This window comes from Lissotriton helveticus, chromosome 7 (assembly GCF_964261635.1).
Source record: "Lissotriton helveticus chromosome 7, aLisHel1.1, whole genome shotgun sequence".
NCBI lineage: Eukaryota > Metazoa > Chordata > Amphibia > Caudata > Salamandridae > Lissotriton > Lissotriton helveticus.
Genome location: NC_136068.1, coordinates 1,168,139,898 through 1,168,159,133, shown reverse-complemented (window position 1 = coordinate 1,168,159,133; position 19,236 = coordinate 1,168,139,898). Strand labels below are relative to the sequence as shown.

The following is a 19,236-nucleotide window of genomic DNA, read 5'->3' as shown; positions in this document are numbered from 1 at the left end:
TTTTGTCTCCTGGACTTAGTCCACCTTTAGAATTCACATGGGCTACTACACTTAAAACCGGAGACGTTTCACGGCATGGACAAAGAGGGCGATTGCTGAGGGCCCCCAGCATTCAAGGGGCTCCCTGGGAAAGTGAACTTTCTCTCTTATTATCCTATCCTAACCTCTCTCCCTCTTCTATGCAACCTCTGTCTCTCTCTACTCAGAGTCATCTCAAGGAAGTTTGAGCCCCATGCAAGACGTATTTGAGCTGTTTTTGTGTGACCCTTTTAATGAAAGTCTAGCATATGATTAAGTATTATTTGGCATTATGTGGCCTTGAATTTGCACAAAATGGGTAAACTAGTCCAAAGTTATTCCAAATAGTGGCCCCTAAAATGTGTCTTGCTCATGGCCCCAAAATCCCTAAAATGACACTGAAGAACGTTATTGTTAATCTGGAAGTAGCCCTAGGTTGGACAGGCTGAAAGCTACAGATAAAGCCAATTGAGGGGTGGACAGGCCTTAGATTAACAGGTCATGGTCAAGGGAGGAGGTAGTGCTTTCCTCATGCCCCTAGGGCGCGGGGAGTAAAGATTTATTGAAAAGGACATTTTTCAGGTTGGTCTTAAAGGTGTTCCGGTTGAACAGTGCTCTTAAGTTAGGTTTGTGGGCTTATTACCAGCCACGGCCGGCAGTGGGTGGAAAAGCAGGGCGGTGACGTGGGGAGGGGGAGGGGCAGGGTGGGGGGTAGTAATGTATGGATTACGGAGTTTTACAGGTAAGTAAACATTTTAATAAATAAAACGAATTTCTTTGAGTACATTGCATCCCAAAATGCGATGCAGTGCGCGCAACGAAATTTGTTTTATTTATTTAAATGTTTACTTACCTGTAAAACTCCGTAATCCATACATTACTACCCCCCACCCTGCCCCTCCCCCTCCCCACGTCACCGCCTTGCATTTCCTCCCACTGCCGGCCGTGGCTGCTAGTTACACTCAGCTGGCCTGAAAGATGACCCTAGATGGCACCAGGAGCAGCCCGTGCAGGTAAGAGCGGTGAAGCAGGGAGGCGGTGTGGGGGAGTCGACAAACGACGACGATGTAAAATTAAAGTTAAAAAAAGAAAACTACTTTACTTGCGCACGCTGCATTGCTGACTCGGCGATGGAGCTAGTGCAAAGTACGTGGTTTTCTTTTTTTATTTAACTTTACCTCGTCGTCATCTGTCGACCTCCCCACAATTTCTCCCCCCGCCCTTGCCTGCACACCACTTTAGCTTCACAATATGCCATTTGAGTACACCCCCCCACCCCCTTGTAGATGATGTACTATACAAGTGGAAACACAATGTTTACATTAGAAACAGGTCAGTTGTACTGTGTTGTGTTAGGGTACTACATGAGTAGAGATGGGTGCGTAGGAGTCGGGGTCAACAGCCTAATCTGATTTTTCAGAAGACAATTGTGGAGAAAATGTATGGAGCATTTAACACACCACTGAGTCTAAAGAACATCTAAGACATTGATACAATGACCTCAAATATCCCTAAAACTGGAAGCATACCTTTAAAAATAAATTACATGGACGCTAAATGGCTTTGTACGTAAGGGTGCCGTTTCAGAATATAAGGGAGAACGCTTTTTCACTGTACGTACATGGGTATTGGATTGGGGTCTGAATAAAAAATGCACACATTTTAGTGCATGACTTGTGACCGAGGATTGCACTGCAAAATAAAAGAGTAAAATGTTCAGTTTATAAAGGCCCACATTTGAATCTTGTGCTGGGGCTGGAGGGCAGGTGATCCATGCAACAGGTGACCTATTGAATGTGCATGCCGTTAATCAAGCACAGGTTAATTTAAACAAGGTGATCAATAAAACATCATTGTTTGCCTGCAACGGTAAACACTTATTGAGAGCGACACCTGCCCCCACGCCCAACCCCTGGATGAAGTCAGTCCAGTTTAACAGTGTTGTTTATATTCAATTCGTAACCAATATAATGTTTCCTATTTTACCTAAAGCACAGTTTTTAAAATAAATACGCATTGAAGTTAGCAGGGCAGATGTATTAGGTTCACAGAGAAAGAATGCCGTTTGAGGAGCTCCCGCTGACTGAGGCCCTGCCTGGCAAGCATCTGCCTGGGAAGCGCAGCCTGCGCCTTTAAGGCCAGAGAAGGTTTCTGATTGGCGCGGCTGGATCACTCGGCGCCCTGACGTTCCAGAGCCCCAGGGAGTTGGCTGCAGACTGACGGGCTTTGATCAGGTCCTGGCAGCTGCGCAGCCGCCGCTATAGGCTCTCTTTGCGCCCGCGCCCCTTCCCGCTCCCCAGCACGAGAAACGGCGAGCGAAAATCCCAAATCATCGCGGATCGAAAGCAACCCTCTTATTACAAGAAATGAGCCCTTCTTCGCCGAGAGTGTGCGAGAGGTTGATTTTTCCTGGAAGCATTCCTGCGACTCGCTCACTACGCCCCTGCCAGGGCCTGCGCCTTTGATGTTTGCAGAGTTAAACCCTGAGCTCAGTGTGTGCTGGAAGAGCCTGGAGGACATTCGGGTGCATGGAATGAACTGCCTACTCCAGGACCTGCTCTGGCAGCAGGAAGGGGGCGAGCTGGGGGCTCTGAAATCAGTGGGAGCCCGGCACACCCCTTCCCACCCCGTGGATCGGATTCCGGGGTCCCCCCGCATCAGCCTCGAAGCCAACTCCTGCAGCCGGGGTACGTTGCATGCCTGGAAACCCTGCTGACGGCCTCTCTCTGATCTGCCGCCTTTGAAGTTCGGAAGGAAAGCTGCGCCGAGTCCAAGTGCGGGAATAAATGGGGGTTTGTTCGCGCTGACTGCAACGGTTGTGTTTTTGTTAATCATATGATACACGCGGCAAATATTTGTGCTCACATTGTATGGCTGGGTACATCTGTGTACGTATCGATGTTGTGTTAGTGCGAACAGTCTTGTCGCCCCCAACACTGGGTTGTAGCCAGCTGACAGTTTACTTTGCAAAGCAGCTATGCGCGTTTGCTGGCAGGGCAGGGTGGCAAGAGGTGTGTTTTGGATGGCATTATCGGAAGTGTTTACTACGACTGACTGCCTTCTCTCCGGGGTTCGAAGGGGGCTTCACTGCAACCCCAGGCGCTCCCTCCTGCGCATTGGAGGGCGCAGGAACACGCTCGCTGCCCAGTGGCTGTGACATCAAGAGCGTCAGTTTGATGTGTTAGTTTGTTTACTTGTCAAAAGTGATTGTCAAGGGAAACACTTTATTTTAGGGAGGGTGAATCCGTGTTGTTTCAGTGGTTGAGTTGCAGGCTTGTCTGCAAACAAATATATTGTGTGTCTTGCAAGAGATGCAGTAACTACTCTGCTCTTTGAAGTTTGCAGACAAAAAGCTTTTTTTTTGGTTTTGCAGTTGTGGGAGACAATGCTTGTTTCCCCTCTACGTAATAGTTGATTTAAGTCCTGCTGGTCAAAGCTGGCCGTTTCCTTGCATTTTTTTTTTTCAAAGGTGGGATGTGTAAGAGAGCCTTCCAACCCCCCTCCCTCCTCCTCCCCTCCCGCCCCCCTTCCCTTTATCCCCACCTCCTGTGATCTCTAAGAGGCACTGCAGACTGGGAGAGGGGCCAGTTGTTGCACAGGACTTGGAGGGAGAGAGAACCCAGGCTGCTGGAGACGCTACATTTTTTTGGGAAGGGGGCGTTCTGCAGACCCTGATATTGAAACGCAGATTTCTTTCCACACGCACTCAGCCCGTATTTTTGTGGTGACTTTTCAAGGATGTTGACTTTGTTGCTGGCTCCCTGTGAATGGCTTTTTTGTACCTGAACCCCGTGAGATGTGCTGGCTTCGTTTTATTTGATTTTGGGACCCTCTTTTGCGCTTTTGGTGGTGTCTGCAGAGGAGATGACAAGGCGTGGACACTTTAAGGTAATTCTGACCCCCGGGCTGCACATGGCAGGCCTGGGAACTGGGGGCGGCTGTCACAAGGTTGGGGGCGTCAGATTGTCAGGCTTGCCACTCACTTGCAAGTATTGGGTGGTTAAGGCTGTGCGTGGGCGTCACGGTACTCCTTGGACTGAGACCACGCTCATTGGGGAGACTTTTCTTATAGGTACGGTTTCTGATGCTGGCCCTGGGTGCTTGTGCGAAGACCCATTAGAAGAGCCATGCGGTGCTTAAGAGTGAGACCGTATTCTTGACGGGTACCCCAGTGGCGCCCCTTGGATTCTGCTCGATGGTTATGAGTGAGACCTTACCGTGTGGTCAGGCTCCAACGAAGGTCTATCATTCGTCAGAGGGACCGAGGGCGAGAGTGTACCACCGAGAGTAGTTCTGGGTGAAACGGTACCATAGAGCGAGACTGAACTCTTTTTTGATTTCTTCATAGTGGCGAAGGGTGAGTGTACCATGGCGAGTAGTTCGGGGTGAGCCTACTATGGAGCGAGACTCCCTTGGTTTCTTCCTGGTTTCTGGGGGCGAGAGTGTGCCATGGAGCGAGACCCTTGAATCGTTGGGGGTTGCTGGTGAGACGGGAGCATGCAGCGTGACGATGGGTGACCCTGTATGTAGTATGGAGTGAGCTCCGTTGCCGTCTCTTGCATGTTTCCTAGTAGTATAGTACGGGCGAGGCTGCCCCACGGAATGAGACTCCATTGAAGTCACTCGGATGTTTCGGGGTATTATGGGTTATGGGAATTTTTCTGTGATTTTGGGGGGAGTGGGCGCGGAGTACTCTTCCGGCGAGTCCTGATAGTTAACATGCAGTCGGGTTTCCAGCCCCCATGGCATTCTCTGGGTTTACGTTGACAGACGCTTAAACCCTTAAACCCTACCTAGGTTTCAGTGCGCTGAAAAGAGCCCCTGGTGGGGGCGATGCCTAGCATGCCTACGAAGACGAGCTGGAATGATAGACTAGTGGGTCGCGGCAGAGATCCGGGTACACCCCGTAGGCCGCACCTTCCTGCAGGGCCAACTCGGACTTTCATCATTCTGGTTGGCACGAGTCTCCTAAGTAACAACATGTATTAATCAAGTGGCACTGCAGTCTGTGAATTGCCGGTCTGGCTGTTAGCAGGGATTGACTGGCACTGCACTCATTGCTGTGATGCGCCGCTGTTGGGGTTGGTGCAGAAGACGAGGCTCCCACAGTAGTGTGTGAGCTGCACTCCTGGCACTCCAGCCCCTGCATTCAGTGGTCCCCTGTTGACCTGGAGGGGCACAGCGAGTGAGCAAGGGTGGGCATTGGGGCTCCGATTGTGTACTCTCCAAAGAGTGTCAACAGAGAAGACTGCTCAGATGGTTAAGGTGCCTATTGGAAGAATAGTGTAACTTCAGGGTGGCGGGTTGGACGCCCAGCAAACCGGGTCAGGCCTTCATAAAAGTACATCACTCGTGAGAGTTTTTTGCAATAATAAGCATGTGTGTGCCTGGTCATATCCATGTGTCGGATTTTAGAGTTCCCCTTGGATCACTGCACGCTTCCAGGACCCCTCGCAGCATGTGATTGCAGGTCCAACCTCAAGAAGGGCGCCTCCCCATCTGCCTGCCTGCCCGATGACTGCATCTCTTGTGCCATAGTGCCCTGAAGTAGCCGAGTAGCTTGCAATACGCTTTATCTCGAGAGCTAATGTGTCACCCCCAAAACAATAACGACTGGCCCTTTTGGCACCCTGTACGAATGTAGGCTGTACCTATGAGTGTCGAGCAAAACAAACGTGTAAGCATGTATTTCTCTGGGTGTCTGGCGAAACTTTAAAACGGGGACACTGTGAAGTGAATTGTTGCAATCCTGATTTCTCGCTGAGAAGGTCTGTGCTTATCACTTCATTTCTCTCAGGTTCAAGTCCTTTTTTTTGGTAAAGTTGGGAGCGCTCGGGAAGAGGCTGAAACCCGGCTGCATGCGCTGTGTGTAACAACCAACTATTCTACGAAGTTCGAAAGTGCCTAAAGACAGTTCTGCGTGTGTACAAATGGAGGGCTCCGTCACCGTGGAGCCCCCGCCGGCCGGGCCCAATGCCTGCGTTGCCGATTACCAGGCCGCTGCCTAGTGTTGATTCCACCTTGCATGACCTCACGCCCTGCCTTTCTATTTCACTTTTGTGGGTTCTTTTTCACCCCTTCTATCTTCCTGTGTCACTGCTTCCCTGTCTGTCCCTTTTCTGCCCCTCTCTTGCTGTGGGTCAGAGTGTGGTGATGAACATGTCACAGGCTCCACCGTGAGTGCGGACGCCCCCCATCTGCAAACAAGATGCGCAAGTTTCCTAGATGGCATGCACTGGTTCTTCCGCAGTGTTTTGGGGCCCCTGTGCGGCGCTAGCAGTTTAGATGTGCCAGGAGTATCCCTTGTGCTAGGACACGCGCTCCGCTGCCACCTACGGGTTCATCCTGGTATCGCGGCGGTGGGGTGCCTGGACCAGTTATTTTGCCTCAGAGTTGCAGATATCGGAGATATCGGCTTAGGCCTCCGACACGTCTGCATAGCCGCTCTATCCGTGGAGCTGCTCGTGTGATAGATGTGTTGGGATGTAGTATGTACGTGTGTCCAGCATTACGTTCCACCCGTGTTTCTGCGCGTGTCATGTGTTTGGCCAGCACGGTGCTTCTGCCGTCTATCTGCCTCTGCATCTGATGTCTCTGCCTGTCAAGTGTCTGCCATCCAGTATGTATGTGTGCCAGTCCCGCACTGCCCCCTTCTGTACAGATCCCTGCGCTGTGCATGTCACGCCCGGGTGCATTTCTCCCACGCGCTGCACCCGCGCGTGTCTGGGGTCTCTGCGCCCACTCTGCTCTCGCGGTGTGCCCGAGCTCGTCTCGCCCCCGTGGGCATGCATGTGAGATGTGTGTGTACGTTGCGTCTGGCTCCCTCTACCTGGGTGCACCTGTCTGAGGGTAGCCGGGGCTTCCGTTCCCTTCCAGTTCTCTGGCACCCAGCTAAGCGTGTGTGGAGGTGTGTGCAACGCATTTATACTGTGTGGGCTCATTTCCATGCACTGTATACCCGTCACGCCAGCCTCTAGTACGCTTCACAGCCTCGCGCCCTTTACCATCAGTGATGGAACTATATCAGTTGCACAAAGTTTGCATTATACCAGGGGTTGCCTTTATGGCTGCCCGCGTACCGCCTATAGATGCTTGTAGACCTTCAAGCGTGTGTATTCGCCCGCCCGATCTCCGCCTAGCATTGTACGTGTAGGGCACGCGCAGGGCATGCCGAGATGCGTGGGTCTCGAGATGTAGCGTGTGTACACCTGCTTGTTTGGGAGATTGCGCGCAGGATGCTCTTGCACCTGTTGGTGTCAGCATCCCGCATTCAGTTCCCGGTCACACCCCCCTCGGTGGTTCACTCCTGGCGCCTCCCATCTCCTGTCCTGGGTCACCCCGTCGCCCTTCCCTGTCTGCTGCAGAAAGACCCGGGTAGCCCAGGTGGGCGATGGCCGTACCCGGCTGGCTCTGCTGACAGGACTGTATACCTGAGTTGTGCATATCTGGGAGCCTCCAAAGCAATATTTCTCACTTCCCACCTTTAAATAACTCTTGAACTAGAGTAAAGCACTCCCTGGTAAGATGAGATCCCCCGGTACTCTGCCTCTAAATGTGGTTTTATTTCACCCTCATTTACTTGTCTTTTCAATGCACAGTCTGCACAGCTTTCCCCATTCAGCTGCGTTGTTCCTCTTTTGTGCGATCGCAATCTACCCCCCCCCCCCCCCATACTGAAGTAATAAACCGAGAGAAGTGTGTTTGGGAGGGAGGGGGAATGGGAAACAGATGCCCCGGGAGGCACTTTTTTTGTACTTTGCCTTGAGATAATCTGCAGAGAAGAAAGGCAGGGGAGAGGGAATGTTCCCAAATTGGTTTCACCTGTAAAACACACGGCTGATCCAAGTTATAGCTGGGATTGTGGATGTGGTAACGCGAAGAGGTGGGGCGGCGTGGGCTTGGGATGTAATTGCATTTTTTTCCCTCATGGAACCCCAGTTCCTCGCTCCCCCGCTGTAGAAAGTGCCCCTCTGCCTCCCCTCGCCGGAGTGAGCCTCCCCTCACCTGCGCGCAGCCTCATCAGATAACCGCCGATTTGCATTGTAGATGGCTTGGCTTGCTTTTATTTGACTTGTGAAGACTTGAAAAGCCTGTTTACGTTGTGCCTTTGATGTTGGGGCGGATCTGGTTTGGATTAGATCAATACTTTCTTTTTTTCTCTTCTTCTTTCAGAGCGGAGAAGGCTCCGAAGGATCCCTGCTGACTTGAAGAGGGGAGGGAGAGGCGGGGGCCAGCTCACTGTGGAACTTGAAAAAAAGAGCGCACAATAAAGGCCTGGCGAGAGCCATGATTAGTGCTGTGCTGGGCACGCACCTCTCAGATCCCAGCAGCAGCTTCCGCGAGGACGCCCCGCGCCCCCCGGTGCCAGGGGGCGAGGAGACGCCATGCCCAGCCAGCAGAAGCCAAGGCGGCGTCGCCAAGGCCATGCCGCTCTCCTCCACGCCCCGCAGGAATGAGGACGGCCTGGGGGAGCCCGAGGGCAGCGCCTGCCCGGATTCGCCCCTCTCCAGGTGGACCAAGTCCCTGCACTCGCTGCTGAGCGACCAGGATGGCGCCCAGCTCTACCGGTCCTTCCTGGAGCGGGAGAAGTGCGTGGACAGCCTAGACTTCTGGTTCGCCTGCAATGGTTTCCGGCAGATGGACATCAAGGATGCCAAGACGTGGCGGGTGGCCAAGGCCATCTACAAGCGGTACGTGGAGCACAACAGCGTGGTCTCCAAGCAGCTGAGGCCGGCCACCAAGACCTTCATCAAGGACAGCGTCAAGAGGGCCGCCATCGACTCCACCACCTTCGACCAGGCGCAGACCGAGGTGCAGACCGCCATGGAGGACAACGCCTACCAGATGTTCCTCACCTCCGACATCTACCTCGAGTACGTGCGCAGCGGCGGCGAGAACCCCGCCTACGCGCACGGCGCCGAGCTGGGCCGCCTCAAGGTGGTCTGCGGCTACCTGCCCACCCTGAACGAGGAGGAGGAGTGGAGCTGCGTGGAGCTGCGCAACCGGAGCCTGCCCTCGGCCCTGGGCCTGTCCAGCAAGGCGCTGAGGGCCACCGCGGAGCTGCGGGCAGCGGAGGCGCTGGACAGCGGCTACAGGTGAGCGTGGCTGGCGTGCTTTCTTTGCAGGTGTCCATCTGCTGTTTATGTTTGTAGTGTGACCTGTGATGGGGTGTCTCGTCACTGCGCGGCTCACCGGGGTGGGTAGCAGTGATGTGTCTGGTGTGTGTGGAGCGCACATCTCCACAGGGGGAAGAGACAGTGAAGGCAGTCTGGGAGGCTGTGGCCAGCGCGGGAGGAGACAGTGAAGAGACAGTGAAGGCAGTCTGGGAGGCTGTGGCCAGCGCAGTGCATGGGTCCAATGCAGTGCAGTGTGTGCGAAGGAAAGGGTGTGGGGGCAGCATGAGAGAAAATCCACGTCCCGAAGCAAATAGGCGTACGCAGGAGTCGAGCAGGAGAGTGCTCCTGGCACCTGAGTGGCCTCATATGGCGGTTTTAGAGTGCAGGATGGAAGAGAACCATTTTTGTTTGTTTTGACATAGAGCAGAGAATAGGGAGAGAGCCCCTTTCTTCGGGGGTTAAAAAGTTGCATTAAACTCAAACTTTAAAAAAAAAAAGTTGCATTAATTTAAAAGGCCCTGGGCAGGCACCAGGGAACATTCAAGCCGAGGGAGCCGCAGTGACGCCGGATACGGTTTGAGATGGGTGGCAGTGGGTGTGCAGGGTGGATGGGTCTGGGAAGCTCCTGTGCGTGGTTGTTGAGCTCCTGAGAGGGGAGAGGGCAAGGAATGACCCCTCAACGAAGAGTTATCCAGGCGTCGCTGCACACACTTAAAAATATATAGTATTGGGGTAATGGGGACACGCAACACCCCAATTCACCATCTCAGGGAAAAACATCTACTGTAGCTCATTGTCAATTGCATGGCCATAGCTTCAACTGATTATCAAAATGTGCCCCTTTGTCGACCAGTGAAACTTAAAAAAAAATGTTTTATCGTTGACAGTAGTTCCCAGCTCTGATTTAAAGTTTTTGAGCTAGTTTTCTGAAGTTTTTTTCTCTTTTAGGCAACCGTGACCAAAAAGTCCTGCTCGCTTTCATGTCGGCAGCTTGGGAAGGGGGAGGGGGGTTCAAGTGGATTCATTTGTAATGTTAGACAATCCTGTTTGCTTACAGTGCTGCCTGTGATCTCAGGGTGCAGCTGGGCTGCGCTGGTTTCCTGCTGGCTTTGATTTGATACAGTCAGAGGTGGGGCTCATCTGCGTCCCATTACTCCCTCCTCATCCACCCCCTCCCGGACAGCATCACATTATTGAGCACGAGGCCTCCTGCTCGCGCTCTCACATGGCCCGCTGCTGGCTGCGAGCGCTTCCTGTCCCTTCAGAGGTCCTAGGAGCGCATCCGCGATGCTGCGCCCCCTACCATCCACCGGTGCGCAGTGCCCGCGGAGCCCCTTTGCAAGGCACAATTAGCATTAGTTTGTGGGCGCAAATCCACATGTGTTTGCATCTTTCGACCCGTGTTAGAAAAAGAGTTACGGTGCCACCTGGGTAGTAGCTTTTAAGATTCATTGATGCAATTTGCAAACTTCTGACGCTCTGAATCCCCACCTGCCGCCGCCCCCGGCTGAATTAATTTTCTGCCGTCAGCTTGAGGATGTAATGCTGTGTAAGCGAGTCACAGCTTTGATGCATAATGCAGCGAAATGTTTGCGGTTCAAACTACAAATAAAGCGTGGAGAGCGAGAGTTGTCCAGGACCACATAGGCGAGGAAGCCGAGATTGGAGCTTTCCAGTCCAATCGCTCTCTTTTGGAGATAGCTTGAAAATCAGCATTTTCTAGGAGGCTGGGACCCTGGCAGGGTGCGGTGGATGTGAGCTGTAGCTCCGTGAGAGTGGAGATGGGAGAAGTAACCGTAGCGTGCACCATGCTCAGCTGGGACTTTTCTATTAGTTGCCTAGCCATTCCAGCCTGCTACCTTCTTGGATTTTAATGGCACGTGATTGGTCTCCAGATCCGCCCTTGCTCTATCTGCATCCCTTCTCCGCTCTGTCTGCATCAGGCTTGGTCACTTCGATGAACTGTATTTTCCCAGCGCAGATGCTATGCTGGGGTGCATGTTGTTCTTGCACTTTCTGTAGAAAAAAATAACAATGCTGGCTGGTGCGGTTTATGGCCATTGATATTAAATCATATGGGTCGTCATGGACCAGCTCCAAGGATCGAGAAACTATTCATGACACATGGAAATTGGAGTTGCATTTCCATGTTTCTTTCCACCTGTCGTCTTGCAGTAGCGTCTTTCCGCCTGATTCACGCAGAGGGCGCTATCACACCGAAGGAGCCGTTTTGTGCGAGTTTCCTTGTACTTTGCTTATTTTATTTAATCATATATTTATTTATTGCAGCTGATATTTTTTGAAATGCGGTGATTATGATGTTAATAATGAGCGCGCTAATTAATGGAGATACTGTAAATGTATCGGTTAACTGAATGTCATGTGTTCGGCTGGACTGACTTAGCTTTTCATCCCTTTTGGGCCGATTTGCTGTTGTTGGGTAAAATAGCGGGGCACATTAAAACATATGAACACTGAGGTTCGATGTTGCTGCAAAGCCTTGTTTACGTTTTGAGGTTGACTCCGCCCTGTAAAGATGCAGGGACATGCCCACGACCCCACGTTTGAACGCGTGCTCCTAATGTGGGAGCGGAATTTCTGTGACCTGTTCTCGTTTTATGAGTTTGTCATGTCCACTTTGAAGGGATGCATTTTCTGGTTCATGCCTTGTCTGTTTGTGGTTAGGTTTTCCTCTTGTCCGGGTGCGCCCAACTTTCTGGGAAGAGTTAGACGGTCCAGACCCCTCCCAGCAAGGCCTCGGCTAGAAGCATTAGTCCTCCTTCGGGGCCTACGGGTCCGGCCTCGCGTCTTTTGAAGGTCTCGATGGCTGTCATGAAAAGGACTCTCCCTCTTCCATGCAAAGGCGCGTGACTGCCCCGGCCCTGCGGGCCTTTCAGAAGTAGCATTGCCGCAGCAGCAGGACGCAGTGCTGCTTTGAGGCCCATGCTTGCCTTCCAGGCGCGGCGCCCCTGGTGAGCCGCTAAGACTATAAACTTTCTGGCCTCGGATAGACGGTGCACTACTGGGATGTAGTGAGCATCACACTCGATGCTTTGAAATGTCAGGCCAGGCCCGGGGGGCCCACGCGTGCCACCCCGTCTTATGCCCCCCAAGCACCCCTCGGACGAGGCCTACTGCAGTAGCAGAGCCCCCAGGACTTATCTCACCGAGAGCCCTTTCTCGTCCGCCCCGTGCTATGCATTTCTCTGCTTAAGCCCCCTGTGCAAAAGCCTTCTGTTTTTACTGGCAGAGAGAGAGACGCTGCGGCTGCTCTCGGAGGGGCCCAGCGCCCGCCCAGAGAGGCCGGAAGTGGGCACCCAGAGGCAAGGGGTACACACGACAACACGTAGCGGGACGACGCGCCCTGCGCCAAGTCGAGGCAGCTGTCCTGTTCCTGTAAACAGACAGGGGCATGAGACTTCCATACAAGTGCCGAGATTTCGGAGTCCGCGCGCACGACGTGAAGTTACAAAATCCCGGACCTAACTGGTCTCTGGCTAACAACTTTCCCTTCAATAGCACGGGGACACTTGGCAGGTGTGATATACTGCACATGGTTGTGCTAACGAATGGCTTCATGCCCCAAATAAAAGGTTACACCTTTTCAACCAACAGCACTTAACGTCTTGGCACTTGCAGTCAGTTCTCTTGTTATACATAGCTACTAATAACCGGTCAGTAGTGTGCACAGCACTTATAAGAACTCAGCTTCACCCCGATTGCCACATAGCTATCGGCGCTATGCATGTGAGAGAGCGCAAACTGATATAAATGTATGAGTACATCACACTTACCTATAGTAAGCACAAGTCATGATGAGAAATGCCATGAGTGCTAATAGTATCTGAAATTATATTCTAAATGTATAGCTAATATAGAGATTTAAGTAGAAGTGGAACTAATACAGAAATGTGTGACATTATATGATTTTATTAGACGTGATTATTTTGAATCTATGTCGTGTAGCTGTTAACATATAAGATGGTCTGTGGTAAAACGCAGAACGTGGTAGGCCTCAGGGCCAGAGCTGGAGCTAAAAGGGAAGGTGTTTCTTTTCACGACACAGATTGTTTAACGTTTTTGGTCATTGCATTAATGGGCCATGATTTAGAGTAATGTTTTCTAAATAATAGAATAAGAGTTTTAACATGCTTTAATTAAATGAAGAAATTGAATGCTATAATCATAATGTGAAATATTGTAGGCCTGAAATGTTTTAGCATTGATTTACACGTACATGTCTGGGCTGAGAAATGTTGCAAGCCTTTTTAGAAGTCTATGAGAGTTGGGTTCTTGGCGGCAGATATCTGTCTGCAACAGGAAAGGGGGGATCCAATTATAAGTGAATGAATAGAGGTCTGTTCAGTAGACGGCCCAGACATGGAGGAGGGTTCTGGAATGTTTAAGGGGTATCAGCGGGCCGGAGAAGAGACTGAGAAGCAAGGTCAACTCTAACGTCTGAGGCCCAATACAAAGCATCATGGAAAAAGCCTGAAGTTGCACCACGTGAGAGGCGTTTCGCAAGGGGCGTCTCAAATGTTGTTGACTGTTTTGTATTAGGGACAGCACCCCTGGGTGGAGTTAGAGCAGAGACCTGAGGACCCTTTAGAGAGCGGATGGGTAGGCAGTGAGGGGTCATGACTGGAGAACTTTAGGTTTTCACCAAGAGACTTAGAGTGGGTGACTTCCCTTGGGGGTCATTCATTGCTGACACCTTTGTTAGGTTGGGATTTGGTTAAGTAGGGATACCATCTAGAACAGGGTAGGGACGCCTAACCTGTGTTTGTTTTCCTCCAACCTAAATGAAGGAGAGATATGCGTCTATGCTGATAGCTTTGCTATTTTTAGAACTTGTGTTAGTGATTTCTGTTGCTCGTCTGAGGACTTTTCGAGAGCACATGTATGTAATTGGACCTGTGTATCTCGTGAATCTCATTCTGAGATGCTTGTATTTGCAGCTCATTATATCTTTACAATAAACTTTTGAAACCTAGAAGTTGTCCGTGATCTTTGAGAGTAGAGTCCTTTCTTGGGTGAACTAATTTGCAGATAGGTGTACTGTTTCCTTCCAAGACAGGCAATAAAGGTTCAGTCGACCAGATCGAGGTTTGGATCAATAGATATAAGATATCGATCAAAATCTCGCCCTTTCAGTTGGTAGCTATAGAGGATGGTTGCCTTCTTGAGGACGGTGACCTAGGCCAGGTTAGCTTACCCCAAGGCCCCTAGAAATCGATGATCGGAAGAACAGCCCGCAGATGAAGATCCGGATGACGTGAGACAGAAAAAGCAGCAGTATCAGAGAGAGTGAGTATAAAGGGTTATGCGTGTTAGATTGCGGTGTTTTTGTATTGTATCTATGTTGTAATGTTTGGCGGAGTTGAATGTCTGTAGAGTGACTGTGGAACAGGTTGTGAGCGCGCGCAACCGGTGGAAATCTTAAGTTCAAGGAGAGCTTAAGTGGTTCGGGTGTATCGGACACCCAGAGTAATTGTCAACTAGTGTGAAGGGGGTCATGAGGTACCATTGATCACCCGAGAGACCGAGATAGGGGGAACGTAAGAGTGAGTGCGTGAGTAACGGACGCTGGTCGGAAGTTACTGTGTGTGTAAGTAACCTATCAGAAAGACGATAGACATCTCGTCAGTTGTGTTGACAATTACAGATAGACTGTGGACGTACAGTCGAGAGAAGTGACCGCTTGGTCGGAAGTAGTCATTTTTCAGTGTATGAATGGGACGCATGCATAACCGGGAGACGAGTTGAGAAAGGAGGGGTGCTGCTGCGAAGCGGAGAAAAGAGACGTCAGGTGGTGTCGCGCAGTGATTGGCTGACCGGAGAAAGACCGCGCTGTGATAGGCCAGCTAGCGAACACGTCATACAGGGTCGCGACGTGATTGGCCGACAGGAGAAAAACCGCGCTGTGATAGGCCAAGCAAAAAAAGCCGCGACAGGATTGGTGGATTGTCATCAGGAAGTAAACAGAGTAGCGAGGCTGGATTTTGTGCGCATAATTATGAAGTGTTTTAAATGGTTGAAAGCGCTGTTTAAGAAAGAGAGGCGAGGATCGTATGAAGGGGAAGAAGCCCCGCCGGAGGGTACGCCAGCTCGTTATATGGCAGTAAATGTTGGGTTGCATACGATCCTTTGGATATCAGAGTGGAGTAAGATTACTGAAGGAAATGAGGAACTGACGTTCCCGAAGTACGGGACGTTCAGATTAGAGGTGTTACATCGATTGAAATCAGTCATGACCTCAAAGAGACCCTTGCCTAGACCAACCCAGTTTGAAGCCCTTGAGGCATGGCTTAGGGCAGCGCATGAAAGGAATATGAACAGACGACAAGAAAGGGTGAAACGCTCGGTAAGGGCAGTACAGGATGCCAGGTGGGATGCGGATGCTAAAAGATGGAGAGTGCATAATTTGGAAATAAATAAACTGTACCCAGTGTTAGAGGCGCCAGTAAATAAAAGCCCCATAGAAGAAGACGACGAGAGCGAAACAGAGGACAGCCTGATAAACAGATTACTGACAGACAGGCCACCCCCGTATAATAGAGCAGGGGGAGAGGTCGAGAATACTGAAGGAGAAAAGGGGGGCAATGCAGGAGAGCATAGACTGCTTCCCAGTTCAGAGTGGGATCCTGAGCCAAAGAAAGAGTTGCTCCAGCCTAGTCAGGTGCAACAGGTAGTCGGTAGGTTTGTGGTACAAAGAGCGCCGGAAACGGAAAGCGCCACATCCTACCCATTACCAGATGCACTACAGGTACCTGTTACCATAGGTCCTATAATATCGATATATGACCAAGAGAGAGCAAGAGGGGAAGAACGGAAACGGAAAGACAGAGAAAGAGCAGAGCAGGCAAGGAGGAACGATACCACTAATTCCCCAAGTCAGATGCCAATACCCAGAGAGTGGAGTACCCCGATGCACACAGCAGGGGACCCAGGAGGAGATCCTGGGGGCCCTAGATGGCCAATGGATCTGAGGGGATCTGGACGAAAATCCTTTCAAGAGCTAAATGAGTACATGAAGCAGTGGGACGAGGCAGTGAAGGCTCAAAAGTGCATCAATGCTGCAGAAGCAGAAAGGGAAAGTCAGGACAGCAGAGCACGAACTCACTGCGGGGCTGGGGAGAGTAGCCCGGAGTGGGACTGTAGAGGGAGTAGGGGAGTCACCCATTGGGCCCGAAATGGAGGTAGAACAGACCTGGAAAACGGGGGCCCCGGGAGTGAAGGGGTGGCGTGCCCAATACTCAGTAAAGGGGAGAGGAGAGCGCAAGAGTACAGGAACAGCTTTAAGTGTCCACACTGTGTGCCTGGCACCAGAGAACAGAATGGGAGTTGTGAGAGGTCGCACCATAGTCCCTGTGATGACAGAAATGAGCGCAGCCCAGGGAATATGGGGAACCAGGAAGGATCGTATCGGATACTGAGCGATACGAGGCAAAGGGAGTGTAGCGACCAGAGGGAAAATAACAGAGAGATGTGCGGTGAGAGGAGAGAAGAAGACGAGAGTGGGCAGAGAGAGAGTAGGGATAAAAGGCCCGTGTTCCATCACCTTCCAAGATTGGATGGCCGAGCATGGGACCTGGAGAGATGGGAGCAAGGGAGGCCACCCATTAATTCTCCTGAGCCCAAACGCAGAGCTCGAAGTTGGGATGGTAGGGAGACCAGTGAGCCCCCTTCAAAAGACATATTGCGAGCTGAGATAAAAGCCAAGAGACTTGATGTCTCCAGCTTAAGGTCAGATCTGGATGACATGGTAGATGGTACCCTGCCTTTAGAAAGAATGGAAATGTATGAACAGGATGAAATACTGTATATGGCAAAGGACATCACACGAAAGGCGAGAGCAGTCCATGAGAAGTTAGTCGAACTAGCAGGCAAATATATGGTGGACTTGTCAAGAACCAAAGCATTACAGGGTAACCACAGGCTACATTACTCAGATCGAGATCTAGATGAGAGGAGAACGATTGGGCTGAAAACACACATAAGGGAACTGATTACTGGAATAAGGACATGGAGGGCACTAGATAAATGGGAAGAGAGGTGGTCCAAGAAAGGGACCGGCAGAAGAAGCATGATTGGTATAACACCAGGACAGCAGGGAATAGAAGCTTACCCTTTGCGTGAAGTTGCCAATGGGAGCTATGTACATGTCCCTTGGAGTAGGGGAGATTTAGCTGCTTTTACCACATCTTTCCCCAAGTTACGAGAGAGCCCCGTGGAGTGGTACAAGCAAGTCGAGAGGTTTGTGAAGATCTCAAAAGTCCTATGGATAGATCTGAACACGCTGTTTGACATTGTAGTACCAGGAGATCTGTGGACAGCATGCAAGGTTAGCGCTGAGTGGCCCACAACGGAACCAGAGAGAGATGCTAGGACTAATGGGCCGTCCGAGATCGTGATGGCAAAATTCGAGAGAGTGATGACTTGGCTGAAAGAGAAGGTGCCAATGCAAGACATAGATTGGGTCAGAATAGACAGAACGAGACAGGAACCCAAAGAGACAGTCCATGAATATTACGAGAGATTGCTGAAGGCGTTTAAACAGTATAGCGGCTTGGATGTAATGGATCCAAAGGACATAGGGCAATTCGTGTCCAAGTTCGTCCTGGGACTGAGACCGGATATTAGTTTAATGATTCAGCAACACTCGATTTGTTGGCAAAGTAGACCCCTAGATGAAATACTGAGATATGCCAGGTACTGCTGTGATGAGGTAGACTCCAAGGCTAAGAAACTAAAAGAGAAGCTGATGGTGGTACAATTGCAGGCAGCAGGAAAGGGGGGACCGCAACAACAGCAGCAAGGGACAGGTACAGGAGGTAAGAAGCAGTACAGTCAGAACAAGGGTAATGAGGAGAGTACTACCTTCAGACCCAGAGTAGACATAGCTACCTTGAAGAAAACGACTAGGTGCCACCAGTGCAACGAGTTGGGGCATTGGAAACGCGAGTGCCCTTACAATGTAGAGATCGGAGAGCAAGAGATAGAGGAGGAAGAGGTCCAGAGCGCACCTATGAGAGGGGCGACGCCATACCAAGGAAAGGTGCTCAAAGGGGGGGGGGCTCCTCCCCGAGCCCAGTTCCCGCAACCTCCTCGAGTAGGGAGTATGGGTAAGACCTATAGACAAATGCCCCTGTTTGTGGAAGGTGAAAAATGCTATTATGTGGACCCATTAACCGGACAGAGAGTGGAAAGAGAAGACTGCACCCTTGGGGCAGCCTTAGAGGTAGATCAGAGGGGACCCTATGTGGAAGCAGAAGTAGCAGGGTGCCCTACGACATTTCTGGTGGACACAGGAGCCACTAGATCCACGATCAGATCAGCTGCAGTTCCAGACCTGCCCATGTCTGGAGAGACCATACAGGTGGTAGGGGTCGCAAACAGGAGAATAACCAGCCAATTGACAGAACCGGTACAGGTGAAAATAGGGAAGTACAGCGATGAGCACCAATTTGTGGTTTGCGATTCAAGCCCTGTGTGTCTGCTAGGAAGAGACCTGTTGTGCAAATTGAATTGTACTATATATTGTACACCCCAGGGAGTGGAGGTATTGACTAATGATGATGATGCAGATTTCAAAGTTGCAAACTCAAGAATATGTGTGGAGCTGTACCCTACTTTGACAGTAGACGAGCTTCCCTGGGATTTGAGAGAGACAGTGGCATCAGAGGTATGGGATTTCACTGGGGAAGAGATTGGATTAGTCAAAGGGGTGGACCCAGTGAAAATTGTAGTGAAACCGCATGCTGAGTTCCCAAGAACACCCCAGTATAAATTGACTCCAGAAACGATTGCAGGCATAAAACCCGTGATCGAGTCCATGATTAAACAGGGAATACTGAAAGAAATTGTGGGTAGTCCATGCAACTCCCCGATTATGGGTCTGCAGAAACCCAATGGGAAATTTCGGATAGTACAGGACCTGCGAAAGATTAATAACATAGTCGTTTCATGTTGTCCAGTGGTACCGAATCCATCAGTGATACTGTTTCAGATTCCATTCCAAGCTGAGTGGTTCACTGTGATCGATCTTTGTCAGGCTTTCTTTTCGATCCCTTTGGACGAAGATAGCCATTTTCTTTTCGCA

The 19,236-nt window shown here is 50.9% G+C and overlaps 1 protein-coding gene across 4 annotated transcripts in view; it reads left to right on the top strand.

The window, feature by feature from the left end:
- The first annotated feature begins 2,475 nt into the window (after nt 1-2,475).
- The window catches only part of AXIN2 (axin 2), a 49,603-nt gene continuing 32,842 nt past the window's right edge, over nt 2,476-19,236 (top strand). For 2 of the 4 annotated variants that reach the window (XR_013598788.1, XM_078654306.1), the window contains exons 1-2: nt 2,476-2,705; nt 8,191-9,113. Coding sequence is in view for 3 of the 4 variants with exons in the window: in XM_078654306.1 (XP_078510432.1) it covers nt 8,305-9,113 (809 nt within the window). In the remaining variant the exon portion in view is untranslated. Of the gene's footprint in view, nt 2,706-3,598; nt 3,907-8,190; nt 9,114-19,236 lie in introns of those variants that run through there. The other 2 variants (XM_078654305.1, XM_078654307.1) reach the window with 2 other exon arrangements.